This window comes from Mobula birostris, chromosome 13 (genome assembly GCF_030028105.1).
Source record: "Mobula birostris isolate sMobBir1 chromosome 13, sMobBir1.hap1, whole genome shotgun sequence".
Taxonomy (NCBI): Eukaryota; Metazoa; Chordata; class Chondrichthyes; order Myliobatiformes; family Myliobatidae; genus Mobula; species Mobula birostris.
In genome coordinates, this window is record NC_092382.1 from 66,601,132 (window position 1) to 66,626,992 (window position 25,861).

A 25,861-nucleotide genomic window follows, 5' to 3' on the forward strand; every position below is an offset into this window, starting at 1 on the left:
ATCAGCAGACTTTGTTGTGTTTGTGATTTACATCTCCGCTGTCACTCACGCCTCCGGCCACTAGTGGCGCTGCAAGGACCTCCGGCCACCGATGGCGCTGCACGGACCTCCGGCCACCGGTGGCGCTGCACGGACCTCCGGCCACCGGTGGCGCTGCACGGACCTCCGGCCACCGGTGGCGCTGCACGGACCTCCGGCCACCGGTGGCGCTGCACGGACCTCCGGCCACCGGTGGCGCTGCACGGACCTCCGGCCACCGGTGGCGCTGCACGGACCTCCGGCCACTGGTGGCGCTGTATTGACCTCCGACCACCGGGGGCGCTGCATTGACCTCCGTCCACGGGTGGTGCTGCGGCGAATATCCTGCTGAGCGTCGGCCCGGTGCCCATCACAGTTGTCGCCGGCGGTTCTGCTATCGGGGAGGTGAGTAATGGAGTTTGTGTAAATTGGGGGTTTGTTGCAGTTGGAAAGGGCCGGGACCGAGTTCTGCCGGACGGCTGCAGGCTCCGGGCTGTCCGGTCCCGCAGCCCCGGTTTTAGCTTTGCGCCCGAGCCCGGGCTGTGGGATCAGTCAGTTGTGGTTCCCAGGCTGGGAGGGGGTTTGGGGTGAAGGGGATCTGTCTGTGTGTGGGTAGAGGTTACGGGTGGACTGTGGGTGTCGGGGTGAGTGGTCGGAAAGATGTGGGACCCTAGGCCTGAAAGGGGGCGGTTGTTAGAAAGTGGGATGTCCTTTCAGCAGGGGTGCAGTGCTAATTGTTTTAGGTGCCGGAGCTGACAAAATGCTTGCCATTTCCTATATCCCCTCTCTCACCCAGTTTGTGTATCTGCTGATTTCATGTACTGGACAACGTCCTTGCCCCATTCGAGTAATGAACAGGTAAACAAATTGAGTGTGGTATATATATATATATCTTATGTCAAAATCAGATTTATTATCACAGGCAATTGAAATGAAATTTGTTTGACTCAGCAACAGCAGTTGAATGCAATACATAAATACATATTCTGGCATAGATAATAAATTAAAACATAATAAATAAAAAACTAAATCATTATGCATAATGAATAGACCATAAGACAAAGGAGCAGAAGTAGGCCATTCGGCCCATCGAGTCCGCTCCGCCATTTTATCATGAGCTGATCTATTTTATCCTATTTAGTCCCACTGCCCCACCTTCTCACCATAACCTTTGATGCCCTGGCTACTCAGATACCTATCAATCTCTGCCTTAAAGACACCCAATGACTTGGCCTCCACTGCTGCCCGTGGCAACAAATTCCATAGATTCACCAATCTCTGACTATAAAATTTTTTTCGCATTTCTGTTCTGAAAGGGCGCCCTTCAATCCTGAAGTCATGCCCTCTCGTACTAGACTCCCCCATCATGGGAAACAACTTTGCCACATCCACTCTGTCCATGCCTTCTAACATGTGAAATGTTTCTATGAGGTCTCCCCTCATTCTTCTAAACTCCAAGGAATACAGTCCAAGAGCGGACAAACGTTCCTCATATGTTAACCCTCTCATTCCTGGAATCATTCTAGTGAATGTTCTCTGTACCCTCACCAAAGTCAGCACATCCTTTCTTAAATAAGGAGACCAAAACTGCCCACAGTACTCCAAGTGAGGTCTTACCAGCACCTTATAGAGCTTCAACATCACAGCCCTGCTCCTATACGCTATTCCTGTAGAAATGAATGCCAACATTGCATTCGCCTTCTTCACTACCGACTCAACCTGGAGGTTAACTTTAAGGGTATCCTGTACGAGGACTCCCAAGTCCCGTTGCATCTCAGAACTTTGAATTCTTTCCCCATTTAAATAATAGTCTGCCTGTTTATTTTTTCTGCCAAAGTGCATAACCATACACTTTCCAACATTGTACTTCATTTGCCACTTCTCTGCCCATTCTTCCAATCTATCCAAGTCTCTCTGCAGACTTTCCGTTTCCTCAGCACTACCGGCCCCTCCACCTATCTTCGTATCGTCAGCAAACTTAGCCACAAAGCCCTCTATTCCATAATCCAAATCGTTGATGTACAATGTAAAAAGAAGCGGCCCCAACACGGACCCCTGTGGAACACCACTGGTAACCGGCAGCCAACCAGAATAGGATCCCTTTATTCCCACTCTCTGTTTCCTGCCAATCAGCCAACACTCTATCCAGGTATGTAACTTTCCTGTAATTCCATGGGCTGTTATCTTGTTAAGCAGCCTCATATGTGGCACCTTGTCAAAGGCCTTCTGAAAATCCAAATATACAACATCCACTGCATCTCCCTTGTCTAGCCTACTGGTAATTTCCTCAAAAAATTGGTTGAATAGATTGTTAAAGATGTGTAAAAACAGAAATGATGTATATTAGAAAGTGAGGTAGTGTCCAAAGCTTTCAAAGTCCATTCAGGAATCAGATGACAGAGGGGAAGAAGCTGTTCCTGAATCGCTGAGTATGTGCCTTCAGGCTTCTGTATCTCCTGACTGATGGTAACAGTGAGAAAAGGGCATGCCCTGGGTGCTGAAGGTCCTTTGTAATGGATGCTGCCTTTCTGAGACACCGCTCCCTGAAGATGTCCTGGATACTTTGTAGGTTAGTACCCAAAATGGAGCTGACTAGATTTACAACATTCTGCAGCTTCTCACGGTCCTGTGCAGTAGCCCCTCCATACCAGACAGTGATGCAGCCTGTCCAAATGCTCCCCACAGTGCAGCTATAGAAGATTTTGAGCTTGTTTGTTGTCATGCCAAATCGCTTCAAACTCCTAATAAAGTACAGCTGCTGTCTTACCTTCTTTATGACTACATCGATATGCTGGGACCACGTTAGATCCTCAGGGATCTTGATGCCCAGGAATTTAAAGCTACTCACTCTCTCCACTTATGATCACTCTTATGATGATCGGTACGTGTTCCCCCGTCTTACTCTTCCTGAAGTCCACAATCAGCTCTTTCATCTTACTGACATTGAGTGCCAGGTTGTTGCTGTGGCACCATTCCACTAGCTGGCATATCTCACTCCTGTACACCCCCTCGTCACCACCTGAGATTCGACCAACAATAGTTGTATTGTGGGTAAATTTGTAAATGGTGTTTGAGCTGTGCCCAGCCACACAGTCATGTGTATACAGAGAGTAGAGCGGTGGGCTAAGCACACACCCCTGAGGTGCGCCAATGTTGATCGTCAGCGAAGAGGATATGTTATTACCAATCTGCACAGACTATGTTCTTCTGGTTAGGAAGATGAGAATACAATTACAGAGGCCCAGGTTCTGCAACTTCTCAATTAGGATAGTGGGAGTGATGGTATTAAATGCGGAGCTGTAGTCGATGAACAGCAGCCTGACATAGATGCTTGTGTTGTCCAGGTGGTCTAAAACCGTGTGAAGAGCCATGGAGATTGCATCTGCCATTGACCTATTGTGACGATAGGCAAATTGCAGTGGGTTCAGGTCCTTGCTGAGGCGGGAGTTCATTTCAGTCATAACCGACCTCCCAAAGCATTTCATCACTGTCGATGTAAGTGCTACCGGGCAATAGTCCTTAAGGCAGCCCACATTCTTCTTCTTTGGCGCTGGTATAATGGTAAACCAAGATGAAAGAAATATATCAATTCCAGAGCTCCACAGAAATATAGTGATAGTTAAAACATTAACAATAGTACAGCCTATCAGTACATTTCAGTGTGTAACTGGTACAATAAAACATATAATAATTTAATAATATGACAAAGTATTACATGGTTGTACTCACTAATTATCATAAAATATAATTATCAAGCAAGTAAAGAAAAAGACAGTAATCATGTATTTTACCAATTTAAAAATAATTACCTACTTACCAAATGCCACCAATGAGAAGTTTCACAATAATTTCCACAAAGGGTCAGGTGTAATATGTATTCGTGGGTCTGAAGCAACTCTTGTCCTGGTGTCATCTGCTGATCTGTGGTACTGCAGCCATGTTGTGACATACGGCTCAGGATTCCACTGAACTAGAGGAGGTCTGTGTAGTTTAACAAACATAAGTGCTGATACATGATCTATGAGAGTCCTTGAGTGTGTTGCTGTTATTATCAAGTTGATGTGACTGAATCCTCTCTCACACTCAGCAGTACTAATAGGAATAACTTGTGAACAGCTCAGTAATGGGCGTAAATCTTGGGGGATGCAGCGTCCACGATCCTCCACATAATCTCTGAAGGCATTTATTACAGAGGAAGAAGAAAGCTTAAGCCTCTTACAGAGAGATGATATTGCAGCTTCTCCATCATTCTCCATCAGGCAGAAGGTACCGAAGCATCCGGGCTCACACAACAAGACTGCGTAACAGCTTCTTCCCCCAAGCCATCAGACTCCTCAATACCCAGAGTCTAGACTGACATTCACATCATTTATTATTATATTGTTATTTGTCCGCTACTGTGCCTATTGTCTTGTTTATAAATTATTGTACTGCCCTGCACTGTTTTTGCACACTTTATGTTGTCCTGTGCAGGTCTGTAGTCTAGTGCAGTTTTTTAATGTTGTTTTTATGTAGTCTAGGGTAGCCTTGTGCAGTCTCACATAGTCTAGTGTAGTTTTGTGTTGTTTTATGTAGCACCAGGGTCCTGGAGAAACATTGTCTCGTTTTTACTGTGTACTGTACCAGCAGTTTATGGTCGAAATGATGATAAAATACGACTTGACTTGGAAAAAAAAATTAAGCAGTATTTTAGCAGGCCAGTTATCTTTATCAAGGACACACATTTCATTTAACAGGGAATTAATACATACTTTGAGGTTTAGAAGTTTGAGAACTTTTCAAGGATGTTGCCGTGAACATAAGGTGCTGCAGATTGTTTATAAAACGAGCAAGAAATTGTCGATAGTTAATGGAGACAATTTTGTTGTTGCTTGTTAAGGTAATTTCTCCAAACTTCCCCTTTTCAACTGCCTCTTGAGCTTCTAGAGTTTTTGTACCAGGTTGGTCTTTCAGTCCATGCAGTGATCTTCTGATCCATTGGGTCAGTTTGTCTGCATAAGCAGTCGTAGTAGTGTGTTTCTGTAAACACTCTGACAGTAAACCAGTTCATGCAACGCGTCATACGTTAGAGCTAAGTCCAGTAGAAACTGTCCTGAAGAATCTTTTCAACAGACCTTCATAGGTTTTTCTCTCACTCCCAGATCCTGTTTCATTCTTCATTGCTTTTTCAAAGTGAAAACACAGTGCTTCATAATTTTGTCACACTGCTGAAACTGTTCGAAATGAGCCAGCCACACACCTGGTGCCCAGAACACGGCCTATTTTGCAAATTTGTTGTTCTAGTTGAGAGGCACATTCAGACAGTTCCTTTTGATTTAGAGATGATCTACTGTAAACAGAATATAATTTGTCCATAAATGATTGAAAATGATTAATTCCGTGAACTTCTCTCACTGAATCACCTACTGCAAGTTCTAATCTGTGACTAAGACCGTGCCAATTTGTCACAGGGTAATGTTCCTTGAGAATTGTAGCAACACCAGATTTGACAGCAGGCATTACGTTCGCCCGATCACCAGCAAATGCTACAAGGTTCTGTTTCAAGTAAGAGTCATCAAACCCATGGTTCATGAGACAATTCAGAAGATGCTTAACAATAGTTGCAGCTTTCTGATCAGGCAGTTCAATTAGATCTAAAAACATAAAATGGGGATCACCTTCCTTATCACGTTTCAAATAAACTATTTCGGCGGTCTTAATGCTCAGGCTTGTTGATTGATCAATGAGAACAGAAAATTTGCCATTTTTTCTGTTTGATATGCTAGCAAATTTTCTTTTTCATATTAATGGCTACTGTTGAAGTCAGAAGTTTACATACACCATAGCCAAATACTCAGTTTTACACAATTCCTGACATTTAATCCAAGAAAACATTCCCAGTCTTAGGTCAGTTAGGATCAGTACTTTATTTTAAGAATGTGAAATATCAGAATAATAGTAGAGGGTGTAAAAGAGGTTTACCAGGATATTGTCTAGGTTAGAGGGCATCAGCTATAGCGAGAGGTTGGACAAACTTGTGTTGTTTTCTCCAGAGCGGCGCAGGCTGGGGTGACACTGGATGGACGTTTATAACATTACGAGTGGAGTAGACAGAGTAGACAGCTGGTATGTTTTTCCTGGAGGTTGAAATGTCTAACACATTTAAGGTGAGAGAAGATGTGAGCAGCAAGTTTGTTTCTTTCCACAGAGTGGTGAGTAGCTGGAGTGCTCTGCCTGGGGTGATGGGAGACCCCACCAGTCACGTGATCCCATTTGCCCCTGGCATTTACCGCAGATATAACAAGATCTTCGCACATGCTCACAGTCTCCGGCTGGGTGGTGCTGAAGTGTATCTGATGTTGGCCGTGAGCCCCGAACTGAGGGCCAATTACTCATTTAGTACCCAGTTATCTGGGCTTGTCAAAAATGTGTAGACTTCACTTAATCTGCATTGAACAATCCAAGCCAGGAGCCCAGGCTGTCTATTTCCACAGAATTGAAATGGGAGTCCCGTCAGCAGGTCACATGAGGCTGTTTCCCGCAGATCTGCCCTGCCTTCTGCTTTGTGACGCAAAATCATGTGGTGTGTGCTCAAAGTCCCCGGATTGGTGGTAATGCTTCCTCCATGTTGTGTTGGGGAAATCTGATGTTGGCCCCTGAGTCCCATTAACTTCCCCCAACTTGCCTCGCTTCCTGAGGCTCCTCACATTTGTCCTGAAGCTTTATGGCTGTCGTGTCTTCTCCCCGACTGGGGTGGGTGAGAAAGGTGAACATCCCAGGTTTTGGGGATCTTTGATTTCACTGCCTGCTTTACCGAGGGACTGGGAAGACTAGTGGGGAGAATGATTTCTGTGATGTGCTGATCTGTATCCAAAGTTCTCTGCTGTTCCTCGCAGTCACGGAAAGGGTAGTTGCCATACAAAAGCATGAAGTGTCTGGATGGAAACTTTCTATGATGTGTTGATAAAAATTTGGTGAGGGTCAAGGGGCATATGCCAGAATTCTTATTGTTTGTTCTAACTTTGTCATTTTAGGATCTTTTATACAGTAGTATGTGTGATTAATTCAATATCTGTGTATTGCTGGAGGATCATCAGTGATTGTCCTTGATCCCTTCTCCCACCTGGTTCTATCTGCTCATCCCTGCCCATCTTGTTCAACCTCTGTCCAGTCTCCGAACCCCCTCCCCCCCGCTTCAGTGATATGCATCAACCATCTGGGTCAACCTCGGTCCACCCTGTATCCCACCACCTCAATGTTATATATCAGCAATCTTTCTTCTAACCTTTGTCTTCATTGTGAAGTGTTCTTTTACACCTTTGGCCTCGCTGAGTTATTTCTGGAATCAGTTTTTGTTAGCTGGAATGCCAGAGGGTCATCAGGTACCAGTTCTGTTGTGCATTGGTGTGGAGGTGCTAGTTATTGAACTGTGACTGGCTGACACACTGCAGCATTTTACTAGCAGCAAAGAGTACTGGGAGAGTTGGTGCTTGGGCTATAATCCTGTGATCTACATTCCAGGCATAATGGACTGTCGGTGTTTTGGTTTTGACTTTGGTTACTGCTTCTGCAGATGGGGCTGGATGGTCGTCCTTCTGTAATGAAGCAGAAATTTCGAGCAGCTGGACATTGGTTGTGGGGAAATCCCGGATTGCACTACCCAGTGTGAGATGTGGGGACAATGTGTGAGTCTCTCAGGGTCGGTGAGTGGCAGATTCAGCTGTGTGACTCTGTGAGTGGGGTCCTGGGATATCACAGTTTTTGACCCGGGTAAATTGGACCTGGGGATCGAGATGGCCAGGTTTATGAGGTGTTGAGCGAGTATTTCTGGTCTGGGATCAGATGTTTGTTTCTGGAGTTCCTTTGGAAGCAATGACTGCTAATCTGAGGAAAGGATGAGTAACTTCAGTGTTACAGGAGGAAGGCAGGAATAGGGTGTTGGAATAAAACTCAGCCATGGTTGATTGGTGAGGCAGACCAGATGGATTGAATCACCCAATTCTGTTCCTGTGTCTGATGTCTTACCATGACTGAATGATGGCTCCTTCTTATCCCATATCATTTTGTGATGTGTGAGAGAAAGTAAAAGATTGTTCACTGAGATCATTATATTTATTTTCAATGTTTAAATTTCTGTGTGTTTTACTCTTAGAAACATGAAGCAGAAATGTTTGGTTCTCCATTTTATTGTTAATGTGCTTCATTATCTTTCATGTTAAAGTTAGACCTGTGGTGAGAGATTTATTGGAAGAAAAACCCCAACTAGAAGCAAACCACGACTGAAGACGAGGGAACAGCAACAAGTGAACCAGCCCGAGGATTGAGAGCATCAACTGGAGAGGACCCACCTGACTCGGAGATTCCAGTGATTCGGTCAGGAGAAAGTTTGGTGAGTCTCATTTACTCAAACACTGGTCCTTTAGACATTACATACCTGTACAAGGGAAGGTAGGGAATAGTTGGAGTGAGACTGAATGTGCCCAGAAGAACCAGTTATGCCTCTGTCAGACTCAGTCGCAATCACTCCAGGTCTGGTAATGTGCTTCCAGCAGCCCAGCCCTTTAAAACCACCCCCATTGTGTGGAAGTGGAATCCGGATAAAGTCACTCAGATACCGTATAAGTACAAACTATTTATTCCAAGCACCCGGGGCTTACTCAGTTAGTCGCTCAAACAGGAACAGTCTATGACTGTTCCCACCCAATCCACTAACTGACTAATAATTCCCCTCACACCACGGTTATATCCATCCAGATACCCCCAACACAAGACAGGCTGGAGCCAAAGTTATTTACTACATGACAGCCCCTAAAGACAAATTACAAAATAGTCATAATAGCTTTCACACACAAAACAGACTGAAGTTGTTCTATCTCTACGCATGATTGCCCAAGGAGCTAAGCATCCTGAAACCCTAGCTAGCGACCCACAAGAAGAAATATGGCTCAGCATGTCTCAGCACATCTAGAAACATAGAAAATAGGTGCAGGAGTTGGCCATTTGGCCCTTCATGCCTGCACCGCCATTCAGTACAATCAAGGCTGCTCATCCAACTCAGAACCCTGTGTGACGAGAATACACATAGATTAAGATGTTAGCTGTCCTGTGCTGGCACCAGTGGGATCAGCAGTTGGTCTGCCGCCTGTATTCAGGAGAAAGAGAGATAAGGAAAACAATGGAGCAGCATTTGGAGATGTTAATTAAAGGACGGAAGGAGAGCTGTCAAGAGCGGCCCCCCCTTTGAACCCTGAAATGTTTGAAGTGATGGACAGGCGATACCCCAGCAGGGGGATAAAAAGGGACAGGTTCGCTAAGGCAGGACACACACGACACCCGAGGTAACGAGACCCTGGAAGCAGTGCATCTCCCACAAGTCGGTGGGAGGTTTTGGAGGGTTGCTCGCGGGACCAAGCCATAGACGCTGTGACGAGAATACACATAGATAAGATGTTAGCTGTCCTGTGTGATCAGCAGTTAGTCTGCCACCTGTCTTCAAGAGAGAGATAAGGAACACAATGAAACAGCATCTGGAGATGTGTAACGAAGGGACGGGAGAGAGAGAGCTGTCTGGAGCGGCTCCCCCTTTGAACCCTGAACTGTTTGAAGTGATGGACAGGCGATACCCCAGCAGGGGGATAAAAAGGGACCGGTTCGCTAAGGCAGGAGACACATACGACACCCTGAGGTAACGAGACCTTGGAAGCGGTGCGCCTCTCACAAGTCGGTGGGAAGTACCGGACAACGCATGGGGTGGAAAGGTACGATCAGCGGGAACCCGGTGTGTGTCCACCCTCGCTTGGGTGCCGGGTTCACTGCAGAGGATCGACCGTATCTGGAGGAGGGGTCACAGTCGGTGACCTCAGGTGACATCACAAAGGACCCACCCGAAAGCTGCTTGTGAGCAATATCGCCGGTCTGTGAGTGGAAACCGTGTCTGAATGATCAGTCGTTCCCGTTCTCTCTCTCTCTCTCTCTCCCCCCACGTTGTCCATCGCCATGGCCACGATTACTGCGAACTGAACTGAACTGAACTTTGTGTCACTTTGAAATTGGTCATTTACCCCTAGACAACGATAGAGCTTGATTGATGCTGTTATCTTAATTCTGTGCACGTGTGTTTATCATTGCTGAACTGTTGCATTTATTATCCTTTCGATTACTGTGTTGCTTGTTTCTTTAATAAAACTTTCTTAGTTCCAGTAATCCAGACTCCAACTGAGTGATCCATTTCTGCTGGTTTGGCAACCCAGTTACGAGGTACGTAACAACGCACAGGGTGGAAAGGCACGATCGGCGGGAACCTGGTGTGTGTCTGCCCTTGCCTGGGTGCCAGGTTCACCGCAGAGAAACGGTCGTGTCTGGAAACGGAGGGGTCACGGTTGGTGACCTCAGAAGACATTACAAAGGGCTCGCCCGAAAGCTGACTGCGAAGAATATCGAAGGTCTGTGTGGAAGCCGTTTGAATATTCATTTGTTTTTGCTCTCTCTCTCCTTCCCCCCACTTTCCATCTCCCACGGCAGCGATTACTGTGAACTGAACTGAACTTTGTGTCACTTTGAAACTGGTCATTTACCCCTAGACGACGATAGAGCTTGATTGATCCTGTTATCCTAGTTCTGTGTACATGTGTGTTTATCATTGCTGAACTGTTGCATTTATTACCCTTTTGATTAGAGTACTGTGTTGCTTGTTTCTTTAATAAAACTTCCTTAGTTCCAGTAATCCAGACTCCAACTGAGTGATCCATTTCTGCTGGTTTGGCAACCCAGTTACGGCACTTCGAGCCTGCACCGCCATTCAGTATGATCACGGCTGATCATCCAACTCAGAACCCTGTACCAGCCTTCCCTCCATACCCCCTGATCCTTTTAGCCACAAGAGCCATATCTAACTCCCTCTTAAATATAGCCAATGAACTGGCCTCAACTGTTTCCAGTGGCAGAGAATTCCACAGATTCACCACTCTCTGTGTGAAGAAGATTTTCCTCATCTCGGTCCTGAAAGGCTTCCCCTTTGTCCTTAAACACCTCGTTCTGGACTTCCCCATCATCGGGAACAATCTTCCTGCATCTAGCCTGTCCAATCCCTTTAGGATTTTATATGTTTCAATAAGATCCCCCCCCCCCCCATCAATCTTCTAAATTCCAATGAGTATAAGCCTAGTTCATCCAGTCTTTCATCATATGAAAGTCCTGCTATCCCAGGAATCAATCTGGTGAAGCTTCTTTGTACTCCCTCTATGGCAAGGATGTCTTTCCTCAGATTAGGGGACCAAAACTGCACACAATACTCCAGGTGTGGTCTCACCAAGGCCTTGTACATCTGCAGTAGTTCCTCCCTACTCCTGTAATCGAATCCTCTTGCTACGAATGCCAGCATACATTCGCCTTTTTCACCGCCTGCTGTACCTGCATGCCCACTTTCAATGACTGGTGTATAATGACACCCAGGTCTCGTTGCACCTCCCCTTTTCCTAATCGGCGGCCATTCAGATAATAATCTGTTTTCTATTTTTGCCACCAAAGTGGATAACCTCACATTTATCCACATTAAATTGCATCTGCCATGAATTTGCCCACTCACGTAACCTATCCAAGTCACCCTGCATCCTCTTAGCATCCTCCCCACAGCTAACACTGCCACCCAGCTTCGTGTCATCTGCAAACTTGGAGATGCTGCATTTAATTCCCTCGTCTAAATCATTAATATATATTGTAAACAACTGGGGTCCCAGCACTGAGCCTTGCGGTACCCCACTAGTCACTGCCTGCCATTCTGAAAAGGTCCTGTTTATTCCCACTCTTTGCTTCCTGTCTGTCAACTAATTCTCTATCCACATCAATACCTTACCCCCAATACCGTGTGCTTTAAGTTTGCACACTAATCTCCTGTGTGGGACCTTGTCAAAAACCTTTTGAAAGTCCAAATATACCACATCCACTGGTTCTCCCCTAACCACTCTACTAGTTACATCCTCAAAAAATTCTATGAGATTCGTCAGGCATGATTTTCCTTTCACAAATCCATGCTGACTTTGTCCGATCATTTCACCGCTTTCCAAATGTGCTGTTATCACATCTTTGATAACTGTCTCTAGCATTTTCCCCACCACTGATGTCAGGCTAACCAGTCTATAATTCCCCGGTTTCTCTCTCACTCCTTTTTTAAAAAGCAGGGTTGCATTAGACACCCTCCAATCCTCAGGAACTAGTTCAGAATCTAAAGAGTTTTGAAAAATTATCACTATTTCATCCACTATTTCTTGGGCTACTTCCTTTAGCACTCTGGGATGCAGAACATCTGGCCCTGGGGATTTATCTGCCTTTAATCCCTTCAATTTACCAAACACCACTTCCCTACTAACATGTATTTCCCTCAGATCCTCCATCTCCCTAGACCCTCGGTCCCCTGCTATTTCCGGAAGATTATTTATGTCCTCCTTAGTGAAGACAGAACCAAAGTAGTTATTGAGTTGGTCTGTCGTGTTCATCATCTGTTCACCACCAGCAGTTTCTTTCATGAAGACAGGCTGCTATTGTTAGCCCTCCACATACTTTATCATTCCCTCCTTTTCATCATTACATCATCAACAAAGCAGTAATTTTTACAGAGAAAGCAACCGAGTATAGCACTGACTCATCAGTGGGTAAAAACAGCAGTCATCAGTAATTATAACAATCATATGTACAACTATTAGGCCATAATGCAATATCTCGCCCCACATATTACCAAACAGGCCTTCGAAGACCACCATTTCGACCGTTCGGTGAACCCGTGTAAATCCTGCCCTACTTTCATGATGCTGTCAATCTCCTTGGCAGTGTGCTGGGAGAGGGATGTAATGTTAGTAGAGTCATCAGGGATATAGGTGCAGCATTCTGTGTCAATAATAGCACAGGTTTCCCCTTTCTCAGCCAGGATAAAACCTAAAGCCTTACGATTCTGTGGGACTGTTTGCCAGATTGCAATCATTTCAGTGGATATTTCTGTTACTTGGGCCTGTGTTTCTGTCGGGGCCCCTGCAGTATTGTGGCCAGCTTCTCAAGTGTTGTAGCCAAATTGATTATCTCTCATGAATTCCTGGCTACTCCATAGGAGAGAAAAGTGATCATCCAAAATCGCTCAGTCTCAGTTATTCTTCTCTGCTGTTGGGCACCTGCAAGTATGGCCAGGATGCATGTTTCCCAGCATAGGAAGTTCTGTTTGGTGGGGGCCTGAGATACCATCCCTCAAAACACTGACAGCAACAGTCATCTCTGACTGAACCACAGTTCCTCACCTCACTTCCCCGTGTGTTATTTGAGAAAGCCCAGGCTGAGAGTTCCTCACTGTAGTTCAGTGGGATTACTGACATTGGAATCATAGTTTTACCATGCTGGGGAATTTCGGTACAAACCCAGCAGGCCCCCAGTTTAATCCCTTACTCACTCTTCCTTCAGTTAGTCCTGACGAAGGGTCTCGGCCTGAAACGTCGACTGCACCTCTTCCTAGAGATGCTGCCTGGCCTGCTGCATTCACCAGCAACTTTGATGTGTGTTGCTTGAATTTCCAGCATCTGCAGAATTCCTGTTGTAGGCCCCCAGTTCTATCTGTTTGGCGTAGGTGTGACAGAGACAGAAAGGTGTTAACATGGGATCCCCCGGATGCTGGGGTGAGCCCTCTCAAAGTCATAAACACAAACACCACTATCAACCAATACATTTTTCTTTAGTCCGAGAGAGTCATTCTACTCAGTTCCTTCAGTAACACGTTTGTTGTCTGTTCGATGTATCCACCGAGATTGCCCCTTCAGTTTCACAGCCGTGGGAGTGGTCAGTAACACCTGATGTGGTCCTCTCCACCGAGGCCTGAGTTTCCCTCAATCCCAGTTCGTGATCAGGACAAAATTCCCAGGTTCTATGGTGGGATAGTCACTCCTCTCTGCGGGGTAGTTCTCTTCCTTGTAAGCCTGTTGTACCTGTGAATGTGATGCTTGGAGAATTTTGGTTAGTTGGCATATATATTTCCCCATCTCTTCTCCTGGGGTATGCATATCCAATTTTGCTGGTAGACTTTCTGGGAGCAATGGTACACAAGGTCTTGGTCCCCAGGGTGTCCTCATAGGCCGTCAAAAAATGATTTCAGCTGGTGACAACCCTGTTTCCCCTGTGGGGTAACCCTCATGTGGAATAGGGGTGACGGTGGGACCTTCAACCAAGTGAGTCCAGTCTCCGCCGTTAGTTCGGCCAATTTCCTTGCCTTTGGCTCTCTCCACTATGCCAGCAGCCTGTGGGTGGTGTACACACTGGAACTGGTGCTTGATAACGAGGTTGTTACATACCTCTTTGTTTACTTTCGCCACTAAGTGTGGGCCATTGTCAGAGCTCAGCATCTCTGGCAGGCCGTACCTGGGAATTATTTCCTGTAATATACCTTCACAACAGTCATAGCAGCATTACTGGTAGTTGGAATAGCTTCAATCCATCTACTAAACACCTCTATAATAACTAAGCAGTATCTATAGCAATGTACTCTGGGCAATTCAATAAAATCAACTTGTAGACATGAAAAATGTTCACCTGGCAAGGGAGTAGTACCCAGTGTCCAGGGTGAAATCCTGGCCACTGGGAGATCCTGCTTTCTCTGGCAGACAGAGCGTAGGTGTTCAGCAAAACGATCACACACTCAGCCACACATTTTAATTTCACATCCCATTCCCATTCTGATATGTCTATCCACGGCCTCCTCTACTGTAAAGATGAAGCCACACTCAGATGAGAGGAACAACACCTTATATTCCGTCTGGGTAGCCTCCAACCTGATGGCATGAACATTGACTTGTCTAACTTCCGCTAATGCCCCACCTCCCCCTCGTACCCCTTCTGTTATTTATTTATATACACACGTTCTTTCTCTCACTCTCCTTTTTCTCCCTCTGTCCCTCTGAATATACCTCTTGCCCATCCTCTGGGTTCCCCCCCACAGCGTTGTCTTTCTCCCCGGACCTCCTGTCCCATGATCCTCTCATATCCCTTTTGCCAATCACCTGTCCAGCTCTTGGCTCCATCCCTCCCCCTCCTGTCTTCTCCTATCATTTTGGATCTCCTTCTCCCCCTCCCACTTTCAAATCTCTTACTAGCTCTTCCTTCAGTTAGTCCTGACGAAGGGTCTCGGTCCGAAACGTTGACTGTACCTCTTCCTAGAGATGCTGCCTGGCCTGCTGCATTCACCAGCAACTTTGATGTGTGTTGCTTGAATTCCTCGTGTTTACAATATATAATGTTATCATCTAACAAGGGTCCAATGAAAAATGCTTTCAGCTCTCAGTGTGTCTGTCTACAAGCCGCAGAGAAATGCTAATGAGCCTGCCTTAGCTAACCGCTGAAGACAGAGATTACTTCAGTTCAAAAAATCCTATTCAGTCCCAATTATTCGTTTAGCCAGTGGTTACGTAGGTTCAAAATGAATTTTTTATATATCCTCAATTCCTCTGGAGGATTCAGGGGAAATATTTATGTCCAGTACAGAAACTGGTGTTACCTGTGTGTATTGTGGCAATGCAAAAGTTGCTGGAGAATTTACAAGTGGGAAGAAGTGGAGTGATATTTGGAAATCTGACTTTTTAAAGCATAATTTAGCAAGCAAACCACATATGGACAATGTGCAAAAGCTCTGGTGAGAAAATCCTTCACTACCTGTTACAGGCCTGTTGCGTAGTTTGTGTGAGAGAGCAGGTGAACTTGATCGAACGCAGAGGAGATCAAAGTTCTTATCGACAGTGATTTGCCAGCTGTTAAAATGAGTACCTCTCTATATAAAATTCACTGTGCACATGTTGTCACTGGGTATAAAAATGCACAGTACAAGATTTATGTGCACACTGGTCATTACAAATTATAGGGGACATTGGTGGGAATGTGGGGAGACCTCCAGTGTCCCTGATGTCCTCACCTACAAGATGTGCATCCAGCTGCAGCTTGTAACCCTGCACTCTAAGGAATTGGAACTTGAAACGGATGAATTCTGGATCATCCAGGAGTTGGAGGGGGTGATAGATATGACATGAAGAGAGGTGAGTTACACCCAAGGTGCAGGACACAGGAAACTGGGTGAGAGTCAGGAAGGGGAATGAGGTTCGATAGCCATCGCAGAGTACTCTTGATGCTATCCCGCACAACAGCAGGTAGACCACTTTAGAAAATGTTGGCGGGGTATTACCTGGCAGAGGAAAGTCAAAGGGGTGACAGAGGATTCGTTAGTTAGGGGAACAGAACAAGAGGGGACTAATATCCTAGTGCAGGGGTAAGACTTGCTCGTGCTATTTCGCGGGGAGAGATGATGTGGTTGAAATAAATTGTGGGGGGAATGGGAGCCAGAATGACAGAACAGATAGTGGAGAGGGTGAATTGAATTAACTTTATTACATACATCCTTCTTATACATGAGGAGTAGAAATCTTTATGTTACGTCTCCGTCTAAATGTGCAATGTGTAATTTAGAGTAATTTATAATAAATAGTTTGTACATAGGGCAGTCAATATAACACAGAAATGCAGTTGTATCAGCATGAATTAATCAGTCTGATGGCCTGGTAGAAGATGATGTCCCAGAGCCTGCTGGTCCTTTTGCTGTGGTACCGTTTCCTGGCTGGTAGCAGCAGGAACAGTTTGTGGTTGTGGTGAATTGGGTCCCCAGTATCCTTTGGGCCCTTTTTCCACACCTGTCTCTGTAAATGTCCTGAATAGTGGGAAGTTCACATCTGCAGATGCTCTGGGCTGTCCGCACCACTCTCTGCAGGTTCCTGCGATTAAGGGAAGTACAGTTCCCATACCAGGCCTTAATTCAGCAGTCAAGATGCTCTCAATTGTGTAACTCTAGAAAGTTCTGAGCATTTGATGCCCCATCCCAAGCTTCTTCAACCATCTGAAGTGAAAGAGGAGCTGTTGTGCTTTCTTCACCACACAGCGGGTATGTGCAGACAATGTGAGATCCTTGGTGATGTTTATGCCGAGGAACTTAAAGCTGTTCACCCTCTCAACCCCAGATCGATTGATGTCAATAGGGGTTAGCCTGTCTCCATTCCTCCTGTTGTCCACAATCAGCTCCTTTGTTTTTGTGACGATCAGAGAGAGGTTGTTTTCTTGACACCAGTCAGATGTTGTTGAGACTTCAGACAGAGTCAGCAATCAAATGGTTGAGTGTAGTGTAATGAATGTGTTGAGCTGTGTATATCACATTGTAGGAAAGCCAGATGAGCTCAGGACAGGGAATTATGATGTTGTAGCCATTATTGGGACTTGGTTGTACACAACAGTCCGAGGGATTTAGAGAAACAAATTTGTAGAGAGATCGCAGACCATGCCAAGAAACAAAGGTTGATTCAGTAACTGATTTTAACTTTCCATATATTGACTGGGACTCCCATACTGTAAAAGGACTAGATGGGTTTGAGTTTGTCAAATGTGCCCTTAATCAGTACGTAGAATTCCCGACGTAGAAGTGTGCAATAAGCTGTTAGGAAATGATCCAGGGCTGGAGACAGAAATCAGTGATCATAATGCTATGAAATTCAAAGCAAATATGGAAAAAGAGAGGTCTGGACCATGGATTGAGATTCTAAATTGGACAAAGGTCAATTTTGATGGTATCAGAAAAGATCTGACAAGTATGGATTGGGACAGGCTGTTTTCTGGCAAAGGAGTACTTGGTAAGTGGGAGGCCTTCAGAAGTGAAAGTTTGAGTGTGTAGAGTTTGTATGTGCCCGCCAAAATAAAAGTTGAAAGGTTACTGGTGCAGGGAACCTTGGTTTTCAATAGATGTTGAGACCCCAGATATTTTGTTCCTCTAAATGCCTCAGACTGTTGGGTGCTACCAAGACTCATTAATGACTACAATATCATATTTCCACGCCTGAGCTCATCCGACTTTGTTTTAGTCGTCTTCAGTAGGTTTCTAAAAGTTTCCCAATAGTTTTTGCTCTTTTTTTTTGCCCTCTCTTTGGCTTTTATGTTGGTGTTGGCTTTGGCTTCTCATTTCAGCCACGGTTGTGTCCTCCTGCCTTTCCAATGCGTCCACTTCTTTGGGATGTATCGATCACTCACCTCCCCAATTGCTCCCAGAAACTCCAGCCATTGCTGCTCCGTTGTCACTCCTACTGTATCCCTTCCAAACAAGTTTGGCCAGCTTCTCTGTCATGGAAACATGAAGAAGTTCAGTAAGGAAACAGGCTATTTGGCCCATCTAGTCAATGCCAAAAAAAACTATTTAAGCTGTCTAATGCACCAATCTGCACCAGGACCATCGCCCTCCATACCCCTACCCCCATCTGAACTTTTTTGAAATGGTGTTGCTGAGCTCATATTCACCACTTCTGCTGGCATCTCATTCCACACTCTCACGACCATTTCAGTACAGAGCTTTTACACATGTTCCCGTTAAAATTTCACCTTCCCCACTTACCCATGACCTCTGGTTGTCATCTCACCCAACCTCCATGGAAAAAGCTGCTTGCATTTACCCTGTCTATACCCTTATAATTTTGTATACTTTGAACAAATCCTCAAAGCAATGTATAATTTCCTTGTTTATGTTTGGAGCCTTTTTCAGGTGTATAAGATGATGAGGGGCATTGATCGTGTGGATAGCCGGAGGTTTTTTCCCAGGGCTGAAATGGCTAACACGAGGGGGCATAGTTGTAAGCTGCTTGGAAATAGATACCGAGTGGATGTCAGGGGTAAGTTTTTTTACACAGAGAGTGGTGGGCGTGTGGAATACACTGCCAGCTATTTGTGTGAGAATGTTTCAATTACTGTGGGGCCAGACACCCATTCAGATCACTGAGAACAGGGAATAATACCAATGGAGAGAGTCAAACTGAGCCAGGTCACAGACTGGAGATGACAGAAATGCCCTATTCATTCAGGAAGAGCATCAGAATTTGATGGTCATTCCAGATACCAGCATTGTGCCCATTTAGAAGATGATTTCTCCCTCTAACTTGGGTTGAACCTCACAGTAACAGTGTGATGTCAGTTCACACCTTGACAAATCAAGTGATCTCATCTGAAATGTTGTCCTATACCCATTGATCGGTTTTGTAAATCTTTTTTGCAGGTTAAAAATGACGAGGAATTTGTTTCCGGGAATCTCGAACACAACCCACCAGTTTTGCTGTCTCTGTCCAGACATTTAATAAGTGGAGCAAGGGATTCACTCGATCATCTGACCTGCTGGCACGCCCGTCATTTTACACAGTGGGGAGCCCATTCATTTGCTCAGACAGTAGGAATGGATCAGTCGGTCATCTCAACTGAAGGTACATCAGCAAGTTCACACTGGGACAAGGACATTCACCTGTTTTGTGTGTGAGAAGGGATTCAGTCGGTCTTCCCACCTGTGGACACACCAGTCAGTTCACACTGGGCAGACGCTGGTTATATGCTGAATTTTTGGGGAAGGATTCACTCAGTCCTCTGACCTAATGGCTCACCAGCGAGTTCAAACTGGGGAGAGGCCATTCACCTGCTCAGACTGTGGGAAGACCTTCACTCGGTCATCCCAACTAAAGATACATCAGCATGTTCACACTGGAGAGAGGCCGTTTACCTGCTCAGACTGTGGGAAGGGATTCTCTTTGTCATCTCAGTTACTGAGACACCAGTCAGTTCACACCGGAGAGTGGCCATTCACCTGCTCGGACTGTGGGAAGGGATTCACTAAATCTTCTCACCTACTGAGACACCAGTCAGTTCACACTGGGGAGAGGCCATTCACCTGCGCAGACTGTGGGAAGGGATTCACTGAATCATCTCATCTGAAGGTGCATCAGCGAGTTCACACTGGAGAGAGGCCATTCACCTGCTCAAACTGTGGGAAGGGATTCACTGAATTATCTCAACTGAAGGTACATCAGCGAGTTCACACCGGAGAGAGGCCATTCACCTGCTCAACCTGTGGGAAAGGATTCACTTCGTCATCTCATCTGAAGGTACATCAGCGAGTTCACACTGGGGAGAGGCCATTCACCTGCTCAGAGTGTGGGAAAGGGTTCACACAGTTAGCTAGCCTACAAGCACACCAGTCAGTTCACACCAGGGAGAGGCCATTCACATGCTCAGACTGTGGGAAGGGATTCACTCGATCATCTCGCCTACTGACACACCAGTCAGTTCACACTGGGGAGAGGCCGTTCACCTGCTCAGTGTGTGGGAAGGGATCCACTCGATCATCTCAACTACAGAGACACCAGCAAGTTCACAGTGGGTAGAGGCTGATCACCTGCTGTGAATATGGAAAGCGATTCACTCAGTAATGTAACCTTATGTAACTCTCGCTTCGGCTAGCAGCTTAATACAGGGGGTGATAGCCCATCAGCCGGGCAAAACTTATGAAATCTCGTTTTGGTGGATGCTGTGTGATGTGTCCTCTGTTACAAATCAGTACCCCAAAATAACAAACAGTACACAATATGTGATTAAATGAATGAGATTTAAAATTCTTACTTTGACTGTAGGGTTAGTAAAGAAAACAAAAAAAAAGAAAATGGGCCCACTCTCTCCATTCACGTCTTCACATCTCTCCCCAGCAAAAGACCATGAAATCTCTCTTCCAGACTCACAAGGAAGAACATTTCTGTCATTGGATAGCCCCGCACTCCAAAACCCTGTTATCTCTAGTCATAACCTAAACATTGCTGCTACAGAGAAACCATTACCTCAGCAGTGAAACATTACAGAGAGGCCGTTACTTTAGCAGTGAAACCTTACAGCGTGTTACACTTGTGACACACTACCGGGTTCACACTAGAGACAAAGTTTGATTAAGCTGCATGCTGGATATTTGTCCATCACCGTGCTGAATGCAATTTCGAGAGTGACTGCCGGTGCTGAGCTCTGCAATAATTGCTGCTGCTCCCCACACCCAGTTCTGCACCCTGGTCACTGGGCATGGGAGGAGTTTCATCAGCTACATATTCACCTTTAATGGGACTGGAGTTTAATATTTTGGATCTGAGACAAATAAATCAGTTCTATTTTAAACTCTGTCTCCGGTACTTGGTGAATTTATAATACACCTAGTGTACAGTAGAGAGTCGACTCAGGCCGGCTGGACCCTGCCAGTGATTCAGTTCCACGACGGTCCTTTGAAATCCTGCCCTGTTGTTCATCTCCCGCTCTCCCTGTGGTGATGGGTTCCAAACAGTCACCACTCTGTGGGTGAAGAGGTTTCCCTTGAATTTTCTGCAGACTGAAGAAGTCGAGCTGACTGCAGTTCTGTCTGAGATGTACTTCGCCCCTCAAATCTCTGGGCTGAGGAAGAATAACATTGGTAGTTAACGTCCTTATTGATGGCTGATTTCCACATTATGGGTCATTTTCTCTGCTTGTATAGGGTTGTTAGAAAACACCACTGTCCTCTAAAGACTGAAAGCAGAATGGGAAACCACCAGTTGGATGTTCAGTGGAGCAGGGTCAGAAACCAGCGGCGGGTCTGCACAGGGCAGAGTTTGGGGCTCTGGACGATGGTCGGGGTGAGAACGTATGATGAGGAGAAGGGAATCAGCAGCGGGGTGTGGTAACGAATGACAGAGTAGCAACATTTGGAAGCTGATTGACAGAGAAAATAATTCGGTTAATATCCGTGGTGAGGGTGTGTTGGGAATGGTTTTATCTATTGAGAGAGTTGTTCCTGCTTGTTTATCCTGTAGTATTATATCTGGATGGTTATTATGGATTGTCCTATCTGAAATAATGTATTGATTATCATATAATTTGTCAGATTTTCTGGATCTGGCTTGAATTTATGGTACCTTTACGAATTGATGGAGGGTGTTCATGAGTTTGTATTTTAAAGCAAGATTTTGATGAATGATATTTGCCACTTGATTGTACCTTTGTAAGTAATTAGATTGAGTTAAACTGCTGCAGGATCCTGAAATGTGTTGGATTGTGTCTGGTTTCTCTTGGCATTTTCTGCACTTGCTGCCTTGTTTGTTTATATTTCATGTGTTTTTGATTTTTTTTTCCTTTTGTTAACCACCTTGTCCTGTATTTCTGGAAGGACCCCCTCTGTGTCTGGGAAGAGGTCTCCAACTCTCAGTCAGGTGCTCGATGCTTCCTTGTCACCATCCCATCTGCTCAGATCGTTGGGATCTCTCCCATGGAGGGTCATACTTCCATAGTGATGTTTCATTTTTCTGATTTGACCTCTCATTGAAGTTTTCTGGTCTGTATTTCTTACACGATTGCACATACACACAGGGAGTGATGAATCCTGTTCATTTTTGATGAAAATATATACGAGGGGTGATTGATATGTTCGCAGCCTCGGGTAGGAGTCAATTTTAGAAAACCGAGCACATTTATTTTTCAACATAGTCCCCTCCTACACACTTAGTCCAGCAGTCGTGGAGCACACGGATCTTGGACCTCCAGAAAGTGTCCGCAGATGGGCGATTGATGAGTTCATGGCCTAAGCTGGAAGGAGATGAGTTATAAAGCTCTCGTTACATGCACGTGCAGGTCAGCTCTTTGAGTGGTTATGCGGAAAGTTTGAAGTTAATAACTCATTTCTTTCTACCTTAGGCACAAACCTGTCAATTACCCCTGATGAGTTCTTATCTTCAAACTTTCAGCATAATCACTCAAAGAGTTGAACTGCATGTGCATGTAACGAGAGCTGTATAACTCATCTCCCTCTACCTTAGGCCATGAATTTATCAATCACCCCTCGTACTTAGAAGTTTTATCTGACTGTTGTGTGATTTTTTTTTAATGTGTGTTATTTCACTTCCTTCTTCTGTCCAAGGTAGTGTTAATCTAAGTGGGTTTGAGTGTAAATAGTCTTTTCTAAAGTTTTCCAAAGTTCTTATTTATCTTTATAAATTTTACTGATTGAAATGGGACAAAGATATTTTCACTTTAAAAAAGCTAATGTCGGTATTGATGAAAGTGTTTATTGCCTTCGTTGTATTTGTTAACTATTGAGCTCTGTTTGGCAGGTTTTTTTAAGCCTTCAACTAAATTTTGTCAAAGGTTTTCCCTATTTCGCACTACTTTCTATTTTCTTTGCTCGTTGATATTCCAGAGACGTGGATATCAAGAGTCCCGATGAAGGGTCTTGGCCCAAAATGTTGATTCCCATCCATAGATGCTGCCTGACATGCTGAGCTCCTCCAGCACTTTGTGTGTAGTTCTCTAGATTTCTAGCATCTGCAGGTCCTCTCATTTCCCAGATACTTATATGTTTCTTGAAAGAACAAGCCAAGAACAAGCTGGTAGTGGTGTTGTGTGGATCTGTTGCTAAAATATTAAATAGAGTTGTGAAAAGACGTGGCATAGGGTTGGAATGTGCAGCATCTGTGGGTAGAATTAAGGAACAGCAAATGTAAAAAAAAAAATCCCTGATGGGAATTGTACAGAGACCTCCAAACAGTAGTAAGTATGTGGGCCACAAATTACAATGGGAGATAGAAAATGTGTGCCAAAAGGGCAATGTTGCAATAGTCATGGGGGATTGTCATGCAGGTGATTAGGAGAATTAGGATGGTGTTGGTCTCAAGAGCAGGAGTTCCTAGAATGCCTACAAGATGCTTTTTTAGAGCTGTTGGTGGTTGAGTCCACTTGGGGATCAGCTATTCTGGATTGGGTGTTGTAATGAAGTGGAATTAATTAGGTCACTTAAGTTCAAAGAACCCTTAGGGGCAAGGGATCTTTATATGATCAAATTCACCCTGACATTGGAAAAGGAGAAGCTAAAGTCATATGTGGAATAAAGGGAATTAGAGAGGCATGAGAGATAAATTGGTCAAAATTGATTTGAAAAGAACATGGGGAGGGATGAAAACAGAGCAGCAATGGCAGGAATTTTGGAAGCAATTTGGAATATATACAGTGGCATTTCAAATGTTTGGGCACCCCTGGTCAAAATTTCTTTTACTGTGGATAGCTAAGTGAGTAAAAGATGACCTGATTTTCAAAAGGCACAAAGTTAAAGATGGCACATTTCTTTAATATTTTAAGCAGGATTACATTTTTATTTCCATCTTTTACAGTTTCAAAATAATGAAAATGGAAAAGGGCCTGAAGCAAAAGTTTGGGCTACCTGCATGGTCAGTACTTAGTAACACCCCCTTTGGCAAGTATCACAGCTTGTATACGCTTTCTGCAGTCTTTCAATTCTAAGAGTCTTTCAGTTCTTGTTTGGGTAAATTTCTGGGTTCAGTCATTAGCAGCAAAGCACTGACTGTGGAAATTACAGATCAGAATATTGTTAGAGTCACAGAGCCCAGCAGCACTGAAACAGGTCCTTTGGCCCTTCTAGTCAATGCTGACCTGTTTATGTTTTTACTGCCTATTTCCATCTACCTGCACCATAGCCTCCATACACCTCCCATCCATCTCATCACCCAAATGTCTCTTTAGTGTCTAATTGACCCACGTCCACCTCTTCCACTGGCAGCTCATTCCACACTCCCAGCAACCTCTGAGTGAAGAATTCCCCTTCAGACTCCCCTGAAAGAATTCACTTTCACCCTGAACTTATGTCCAATGTCAAGGTGAGAGGGAGGACGGGGTGGAGAGGAAAGACAGTAAGGGGACAGTAATGTTGCCTCCTTACAACAAAACTAACCCTCTCACTGTGTCAGAATCAGTGATAAAATCCAGCCCCAAACACTGTGCTTTCATCCCTGCACATTGTAACTTGAACCATCTCACTAAGGGTCTGATGGAGACACAACCCCTGCCCTCTGCACATGTGATCACATCGCTCCTGCTTCTGACATTTCAAATACCCTCAGAATGGTTTTCTGATTCAGTCTGAAGGTTATGGTACATTCAGCTCATCTTCAGACCTGACAAACCATGTCTTCCCACAGCTGGTTCCACCTGTTGGTGTGTCCTCTTTCCTCCAGCTCCATGGAAGCTGCATCTCCACACAAACTCCTCACTTGAGATGACTGTCTGTACCAGTGACACAGGAAATCACATCACTGTCACTCTCCTGATACCATCCGGGAAGCGGTACCGCAACATAAAAGCCAGGACCAACAGGCTCCGGGACAGCTTCTTCCACCAGGCCGTCAGACTGATGAACTCACGTTGATTTGAGTGTACTCTATATTACATTGTCTGTTTTATTTATTATAAACTGTTATAAATTACTATGATTGCACGTTGCACATTTAGATGGAGACGTAATGTGAAGATTTTTACTCCTGATGGATGTAAGAAATAAAGTCAATTCAATTCAATTCCTGATTCTGTGTCTGACCTGCTCGCCTCCGGGTATCCTCAGTCAACAAGCTCCTTCCTCGGTCACCATCTGTCAGATTATAAAAAACAATTAAAATGATCTATCAGACAGCTCCTGTACCCCTCCACCCCTGAAAAGGGTCCCCTGTTAAAACTCTCTGCTCAGCCCCTTCCCTATTCCCTTTCCCTTTCAGACTCCCGATGTGCCAGCAGATCCGAATTCACCGTGTGGACATTTCTACCCCACAGGAGGCTGTACAAACCCGTATCCTTCTCTGATGCACAGCTCAGTGACCCCAATCCCTGTCTGCACTCGCAGCCCATGACGGTGACAGCTGTCCTAGACTCTGTAACTCACAATCTTGTAACACATAATCTTGTTCACAGCAAGTTTAGACAGTCATTAATATGAAGAGAGAATTGTTGTTTCCTGAAAGGACAGGCGAGCGAAGCTGTCTGATCCAATTCACCAGATGGTCCGGTGTTTACAAGTTAATGTGTCCCGGGACCCACTCATAACCCCGACCCACACAGACAGACAGACAGACAGACTGTCCCTTCGCCCCAAACCCCCTGCAGAACCACAAGGAATTGATCCACGGCCCGGGCTCGGTCGCAAAGTGAAAACCGG

At 45.0% G+C, this 25,861-nt stretch overlaps 1 protein-coding gene across 6 annotated transcripts; it reads left to right on the forward strand.

Moving 5' to 3' along the window:
* The first annotated feature begins 337 nt into the window (after nucleotides 1–337).
* On the forward strand, nucleotides 338–25,164 carry LOC140207667 (uncharacterized). 6 transcript variants are annotated; one of them, XM_072276229.1, is made up of 6 exons: nucleotides 338–423; nucleotides 8,219–8,386; nucleotides 10,192–10,439; nucleotides 19,091–19,964; nucleotides 24,030–24,086; nucleotides 24,855–25,164. In XM_072276229.1, the coding sequence occupies exons 4-6, from the start codon at nucleotides 19,458–19,460 to the stop codon at nucleotides 24,933–24,935; spliced, it is 645 nt and encodes a 214-aa protein (XP_072132330.1). In that variant the 5' UTR covers nucleotides 338–423; nucleotides 8,219–8,386; nucleotides 10,192–10,439; nucleotides 19,091–19,457; the 3' UTR covers nucleotides 24,936–25,164. The 6 variants fall into 6 exon arrangements, with proteins under 6 accessions (XP_072132330.1, XP_072132326.1, XP_072132325.1 ...); XM_072276225.1 differs by lacking the exons at nucleotides 24,030–24,086; nucleotides 24,855–25,164 and adding an exon at nucleotides 18,574–18,710 and having other exon boundaries at nucleotides 10,192–10,254; nucleotides 19,091–21,125; XM_072276224.1 differs by lacking the exons at nucleotides 24,030–24,086; nucleotides 24,855–25,164 and having other exon boundaries at nucleotides 19,091–21,125.
* Nucleotides 25,165–25,861: the final 697 nt, after the last annotated feature.

Coding starts and splice junctions, on each gene's coding strand:
- LOC140207667 (XM_072276224.1), top strand. CDS start 19,458: ATGGCTCACCAGCGAGTTCAAACTGGGGAGAGGCCATTCACCTGCTCA.